The sequence below is a fragment of the Carettochelys insculpta genome, chromosome 27 (assembly GCF_033958435.1).
Source record: "Carettochelys insculpta isolate YL-2023 chromosome 27, ASM3395843v1, whole genome shotgun sequence".
NCBI lineage: Eukaryota > Metazoa > Chordata > Testudines > Carettochelyidae > Carettochelys > Carettochelys insculpta.
The window spans coordinates 9,831,751-9,839,719 of NC_134163.1; the positions used below are offsets into that span (position 1 = coordinate 9,831,751).

The 7,969-nt window shown below is 43.2% G+C and overlaps 1 protein-coding gene across 2 annotated transcripts in view; it reads left to right on the forward strand.

Annotated features, from left to right (window-relative positions):
• Positions 1-5,394, forward strand: part of KDM4B (lysine demethylase 4B) — a 209,693-nt gene extending 204,299 nt beyond the window's left edge. For both annotated transcript variants that reach the window (XM_074978255.1, XM_074978257.1), the window contains 2 exons: positions 738-830; positions 2,897-5,394. In XM_074978255.1, coding sequence (XP_074834356.1) covers positions 738-830; positions 2,897-3,082 — 279 coding nt within the window. In that variant the 3' untranslated portion in view covers positions 3,083-5,394. The remainder of the gene's footprint in view (positions 1-737; positions 831-2,896) is intronic.
• The last annotated feature ends 2,575 nt before the right edge of the window (positions 5,395-7,969 follow it).

The following is a 7,969-nucleotide window of genomic DNA, read 5'->3' on the forward strand; positions in this document are numbered from 1 at the left end:
AGCATATCTGACACACAAATACCTTGCAACACCAGCTACATATGTGCCATGCAAACATTCAGTCTAACTTCCAGGTGGTAACTGTAAGCAAGAAGCAGGCAGTATTATCTTTTCCAAACAGTAATCAGACTTGTTTGTGTTATCAATTGACTGAACAAGAAGTAGGACTTAGTAGACTTTCTAAAGCAGTGGTCAGCAACTGTTGATCACCGTGAATTGGTCAATCTGGGGAGTCTCCCAGGCAACCACAATCTCCAGTGGTGGAACAGGGCTGCCATTAAGGCAGGCTCCCTGCTTGCCACAGCCTTATGGCACTGGCCCCTTTCTGCTTTAAAATGAGCGCTGTACATGTGTATTCTGTGTTCTAACAGAGATCAATATATTTGAAAATGTAGAAGAACATTCAAAACTATTTAAGTAAATGGCATTCTGTTGTAATAAATTGGTAGGCTATTGTTTAACAATCCCATTAATCACATTACTTTTTCGAGTTAATCACATGAGTTAACTGTGATTAATCAACAGCCCTACTTATTATGTGAATGCAAATCCATGTTATGACAACGGGTGTTTTTTTTCCTAATGGTTCCCTCCTTGTGTTTTGTGTCCATGAGAATATCCTGGGGACCTTTCAATCTTAAAAAAAAAATTGATGAGATGAGAATTGTTAACTTGTGGATGTTCACTTAATAAAAATGGAGATGCCAATAAGCTGATTACTGCTGTTCCCTCTGCAGGTGGAGTTTGAAGATGGCTCCCAGTTGATGGTAAAACGTGGTGATATTTACACGTTAGAGGAGGAGCTTCCTAAGAGAGTGAAATCTCGTCTGGTGGGTATTAAGTCCTTCGGGGAAGGAGGGAAAGGAGGCCGGTTGTTAGATTGTCTTTTACAGGCAGTTTGAAAGTGACCTAAGAATGTCCCTCTCCCTTCTAGAGCTGTAAGACCCTTATTCGCTCCCAGAATGTTTGTGAGATTGTAAAATGACTAATGAAGAGTTTTTTGAAAAAGTTTTAAATAATTTTTGCTTGTCAAGACCTGACTTCTGATCCCAAGCTAATTTATCTTCGGTTCAGGAAAGTGATGTCTTGAACCTTGTTACATGAAATCCCTTTGTGGGCCAAGAGGATAGTGGTCAAATGAACTGGCCTGCAACCCAGTGGTGTCTTGGGAATGTTGGCTAGTGGTAGGACAGACACCTATTCTTATCAAATAAACAGACTTCCAAACAGACATAAAAAAATCCCATGGAACACAGAGAGTGCTATTTTTAGCTTCCTCTTGAAGAGCATCATATAGTCTGCATCTACTCTATAAGCCGGCTGTGTCATACCCCTGCTCATGTATATGTTCATGCATTAAGTTCTGCCCATACTACTTTGGCTGCACAACTATTCATATTGATCCTATCTGGGCATGAGTCAGCAAGGGTATGGGTAAGCACATGGGGGAATCACACCCCGTAGCATAGGTAGAGTTCCATACAGGTGCTGAATTGTGGCTGAATTTGTTGCCCTAGAAAGTAGGAAGGGCTGAGCTGATAATACTAAGACTGGAATCTCTGGCTCAAGAGTTTTTGTTTTTCCCCCAAACCATCCCCCCACCAGTGAGAGAGTGAGATCAGATGCCCAGAGCAGTGACACACGTACAGCTTCTTGCTTGGTTGTAGATGCCTGTGTTGTCAGCTGTTGCAAGATGACAAAATCTTCTTATAGGATTATCAGAACTGCCATACCAAGTTCGACTGGTGGTTGCCAGAATCCCTTCTCTCGTCTGACCCTTAACTCTGTCTTTGGCCACTGACCAATGTTTGAAGTGGCACATAAAATAACCTTGTAATGGGCATGTATATAAAACATGTATGGGGATTAGGAAGAAACGTTTCAATTGGTTATAGGTTTATTTTTGCCAAGAAATATTGAAATGCATTTGTCTTGAATGGAACTCTAGGTGTTGTCATTATCCATGTAGATATCTCATCTTTTTTTGAGTCCTGTGGTATCAGACGTCTCGTGCCAATGAACTCTACAAGTTGACTATGATGTGTGCAGTTTACCTTTGTCTTTACTTAAAGTGGATTCTAGGCTCATAGACACTACTTTTTTGCTTTTATCAGGCGCACAGAACTCGTCAGTTTTATTTAGACAGGGTTTTTTTGTTACTATCTAGCTAGTGCAGTGCCTTTCAGCAGAGCTGATGAACTGAAGTGTTGAGGGAGGGTGCAATGGAGATGTAACTTCTGATGGATACTGACCTACAGGCTTTGTAACATTTCCAGAATGACTGGCACACACATCCACTCCCCTTTGTTCACGCTCACCTGCTTATGCTTTCCCACGCGCAAGTGCAGACACGAAGAAAACTGTGTCACTTACATTTAAGTTGAAACCCTTAATTCTTCCTGTTCCCAGGGATTTTTAGGAAGAGGTCCAGGTGTGTGGCATACAGGATACTTTGATGCAAATCAGTTGGCTGAAGGAAGGAAGCAAGAGGAAGTAACCACGCTTCTCAAGAACCTTCTCTCTGCTTTGAGAGCAAGAGGCAGTGTATAAGCAATGTCATGTCATCTTTACAACAGATAGATCTCTCTGTGCTTAAGGAAGTAAGAGAGGCTTCCTTTACTGAGGTGCTTTGTCTGATGACTGAATAACATGAGCAGACAGAGAAGGGCTTCAGCGACAGTGGGTTTGTGGACAGGAGATGGTGCAAGAGCCCCAGCTACAGAAATGAAGCACACTTGATGGTTTTGAGTTTGGTTGCACAAGCCCAGCGTGTTCTTTGACCCAGTCCATTTTCTCTCCAGCATTCAGTAGTGCTGTAGCATGCACATAGTGCAGTGTTCTCTTTCCCCGTCATGCAGCTTTTCCTCTAACGATTATGCTTTCATGTCTCCTCTAGTCCCTCAGCACTGGGGCCCCTCAGGAAGGTGTGTTTTCGGGGGACGAAGTGAAGGCAGCCAAGCGCCCTCGCGTGGGGAATTCCAAGAATCCTGAGGACTATGGACAGAACCCAGATTACTTGGCCTTTATGGAGACCCTGCTGCAAACACAGTACCAGCCAGGACCGCAAAGCAACATGTTTTAACTGGGATTAATAATAAAGAAAGTTGACCCTTTTCAACCCTGAGGAAAAATATCCAGGAAACTGTGGAGCAAAAGGCCAGCCTCGTGCAATAGCCTGCTGTGAAGTCTTTTCTTCTGCTCTTGGTTTGGATTGCAAGAAAATCCTGTCTGGCTACAGGCTACCTCTACTCTGTCAGATGCATTGCTGACTATTAGGATAGGGAGCTCAGAACCCCTTCAGACAGCATTTCACATGAAGACTTTGGAAGAGTTTGTACTAATGGAGCTCTGTGATTGGCTCCCTTTTTTGGGGGGTAAGGTTTGGAAAGGGTTAAAATTGATGACAAATGAAAGGACTCAGATTTTTAAACCACATCAAACTCTTTTGTCTTTAAAAGGTGCTATTTCATTGACTACTGAAGCAGCCTTTGGAATCCTGATTTTCTGTACATATAAATCACCTTTGTGACATTTTCTATAAATGAGCATTATTTAAAAAAAAAAAACACACAAAAATAGGAAAGTGACAATTTCCACAAATAATTTTTTTCTAGCTCGTGGCTTTAAAACAGGGGGAAAAAAAAAAGCATTTCCCTCTCCCACTCCCTCTCCCCATAACTGAAATTTACGTTAACTCTGCAGTGGAGAGAGAGAGAACAAGAACAGGCATTGTGGCTTATTTTTTAAAGCAATGTTTTCTTTGTATCCTGGGGAATGAGGACAACAAATGTCTCCTAACCCATGGTGTGTGCATTTCTGTCCTGTCAGCCGGACGCTGGTATTTGCTCCTCTAACACCTCTTCCTTGCCTTTGCCTTCCCCGTCTTTGCAGCCATTTAGCCTCTGCAGCATCTAGCATGCATGTCTTTCAGTTCAAACATGCCACTCGTCTTCCCCTCCCAGATCTGACAGGCATACTTCTGTTGTGGTCATCCCCTTCAGGCATTTCCTCCTCCCTTCCTATGGGAAAGTGGTACGCAAGGGGATTGTTTTGGCTCTCTGCTAGGCATTTCCTCCCTAGGAATCTTTTTCTTCTGTTTTATTTTGAGCTATGCAGCTTACAGTTGTGCGACTCATTCCATGACAGAAGCCTTAGAGGTGTATGTATATTCTATTTTTCCCCCCCCACATTAAAGAAGGAATTCCCCAAACACCTTTGATTGATGTGACATCCTTTACCTAGGTAAGGAATGAGCCCTTGAGATGCCCCTGGTGAAGCAGGATGAAAGCTGGCATTCCATTGGGCTCAGTTCACTGAGTACTAAAGTCAGAAACAAATCTTGAAATACTGAGTGGGCGGATCCCACCTGAATACAACGTGAGCATCTCCTGCTGGAGAGCCGTTATTGGAACAGCATGACATAAAGGGCCTGATCCAAAGCCCAAAAAAGTTGGTGAAAAGAGGCTCCCACTGACTTCACCAGAATGAGAGTCAGGTTTGAAGTGAAGAGAAATAATATACAGTTTGTGAAGAACTGCAGGAAGCTGAGACTTATGGACAGGAGGGCAGGGGAGGCATGGTACATGTACAGCATCCCACATTTATATCTTTGCCTGAGAGTTGACAAAGCTATTCAGAAAACACATCCTCAGTAAACTTTTCCATTTGTGCCCCTGAAATTCCTGGGCAGGGAGGAACAAGATTCTCTTGCAAAACAGTCAGTATTTCTAAGTGACTGTTCAGACCTCTTCGGGGGAGTAAATGGGAAGAATTGGTAGGTGAAGATGTTAATTAGCATCTTAAGTGACTGGAGGGATATTCAGCTGTCCTAGTCAGTAAATGGAAGTGGAGTGAAGGTTCATTCTTGGGTGAATTAATTCCCTGCAACTTTTTGCTGCCTCAGCTTTGAGATGTTCGCGCTCTCTCTCTCTTTTTTTTTTTTTTTAAAAGTGTGTTTTTTTTAAAAAACAGTTTGAAATCTTTCAGGTAGCTTTACTCTTTTTTTTTTTTTTTAAGTTTTCAACTTCTCCAAATAACTCTGTCTCCTGAAAAGCATTAGACTGAATTTATAAAAGAAGAATGTACTTTTTTTTTAAGGAAAAAATAGGACAAGGTTCTCAAAAGCCTGTTTATATGTCATTTTGGATAGAAGAAGACTTAAAACCTAGATGAAACTTCTTTTCCTTTATTTGCTGCTGCACCTGTGTAGCAATTACTCCTGCATAGCTGTCTCCTGTTGGCTAGAACATGATTTAAAGGATAATTTGCTTGTATAAAAGGAAAAAAAAATGATGTTTTAATGGTCACCAGGTCACAGAGAAATATTTTAAACAATTGAAAGAAAATGTAAACAGCAGAGGATTTTTTTGAAGAGGGGAATGGGAGGAGGGGCGGGTTGGGGTGGGTGGTTGTGAGCGATGGGTGGATTTCCTCTGCATGTTAAAAGTCCTGACTGAAGTAGCACCATTGCTGTATTCATATGTAGTACCTTTTAAAATACTATTTATATTGTTTAAAAAAAAAAAAAAGTGTGTGTCCCTGCCTCCATATTCCGCTGGTGAGTTTGTTAAAACGTGAATCTGGAACTGTAGAACGCCCTTCTTTGTTGCTGGGTTTTTCCCTTTTTGTTACATATGAGAGGGGTAACTGTGTTAGTCTGTATCCGCAAAAACAACAAGAAGTCGTGTGGCACCTTATAGACTAACAGATATGTTGGAGTATAAGCTTTCGTGGGCAAACACCTGCTTTGCTAGATGCATCCCTTTTTGTTGGTTCTTAAAGCTCAGTTTTGGTTCAGGAATGACGTATGTGGTTTATCTATAATGGCCACATTGAAGGTTTATGTGCATCAGATTATGGAAAAGGAAATAGGAAATGCATACTTCTTCCCACCTTCCACCCCAGTGAAATATCTTTGTAAGTGTCTGATTATGCGCTATAAAAATATTGTTTTTTCCCCCTCTTAGATTAAGGATGTGATTTTTTTTTTTTTTTTTTTTTTGCATTTTTTTTCTGTGCCTCTGAATTAAAGGCTGTTGAGCACTTCAGAATTACAGTTTTTAGGGGGCTGAAGTCTCTTCATTTCCAAGTAAAAGCTACTGAACTGAAGGGGAAGAAATCTCCCTGCACAGAGTGGCTGGTGAAATCTGACTGGTAGCTCAGTCATGAAAAGCTGAGGTTGGTGAATTGTGGTCTGTCCCTTTTCTTGTAGGAGCACCAGGCGAACTCTGCCCTTGCACGTCCACTCAGTTTAGAATTGAAATTACAAGGTCCAGGAGTTGATATAACTGTTGAGGTCCTACCAGTCCTATGCACTGAGAATCTGTCTTCCTGACATCTCACTAGTGGTTTAGGGCTATCTAGCCCTTGTAAGTCTCACAGATCCTGAGCCTTTTAAAATCACACCCTTCTGATTACCACCAACCCTCCCCACCCCCTTGATGTCTGATGTGATATAGCAAGAGCTCACAAACTGCCACAGTTAGTGGCTAAAACTTGAGATCACCTGAAAGCAATTCTCTTAGATTTCAGCTCACTGACACTTGCAAGCTAGCTTTATTCAAGGTAATCTGAGAAAATCATATTACTTGATCCTGGGGCATGAGACGCATGAGGGAGCCAAAGTCCCTGCTGATGTAACTCACTTGCAGTTGCTAGCAGAAAATTTGTCCTATGATTTTTTTAAGGTCCACTGTCTTGTGACATGCCAAAACCAATAACCCTTTGTGATGGGCCAGTAAAGCCACATTAAGGAACATTAAAATGTATGCAAGCAAGGGCCTTGGACTAGTGATCAGAAAGACAACAATCAATATGTCCAATCAGTGTATTATAGAACGAGGATGGAGTAGATACTTCCAGGCTAGTCTTATCAAAGCTTAACACTCTGTGGGCTTAGGAACTAGTTTCAGCCCTTAGTTAGTCTCCACCGAGGTAAATTCTGTGGAGCTGAGTAGAAGATTGTTTACCCATGTCATTTTGCAATGTGAACACCATGAGGAGAAGGCAGGGGTGGGCAATCCTTTTTGATGGGGGCCACTTCAAGAATTTGGCAAGAGGCCAAAGCTGCACTCTTCTGTGATATTAATGGAGGAGGTACAGGGTCTGGGATGGAGGTTGGATGCAGAAAGGTTGGGTAACTGATTTGGGTGCAGGAGGTGGGTGGGATCTCCGAAGGAGTTTGGGTGGAGGAGGAGGTTGTGACCGGAGGAACAGGAATTGGGGTATAGGAGAGGGTGCAGTGTTTGTGAGGGAGTTGTGGAGTGGGAGGAGGTGAGATGCCATGTTCATGCTCTAGCCAGGACATACTTAACCTAGGCAGCTCTCAGTCAGCAGCCCTGCAGGACCCTCAGGCAGGCTCCCTGCCCATTGTGCACACTGCTTAAACGAGCCAGCTACTGGGGCCATGTGTGTCTGCACATTGTGCACCCCTTGGATGGGGTTTTGCACTCTTGTCTGTGTTGTAAGCATGGCCCAATCCACTCCCAATGGGAGCCGTGAGCATTGGGGTGGAGGTCAGGGTAGTGGGCAGATCTTCCCCCATCAGGTGTGCAGCAGAGAAATGCACATGGCCTTTCAGCAGGCCGCTTTGAGCGGTGTGTGGGCAATGGGAAGCGGAGAGCTAGACTGAGGGTTCCGCTGGGCTGCAGGACATTGACAGCTCAGAGGACTGTGGTGGACCAAACTTGAAGCGTTAGCAGGTCAAATCCAGCCCATGAGCCATATTTTGCTTGCCCTGGGATAAGATGTGAATGTTGCTTAGCTAGCTAAGAATCTCACGTGCCATTTCTCCATCCTAGTCCTTTCAGCACCCCTTGCTGTAGGGTAGAGCATTTCTTGATTGCCCCTCATTAGTCTCTTCCTCCAATCTCTGTCTTTCATGTTCCTGAGGATTTGGGAGATTTGTCCATACCCCTGAATTAGAAGCTGGAGAATGTTTCTCTAGCCCAGGAGTCAGCAACCGAAAAAG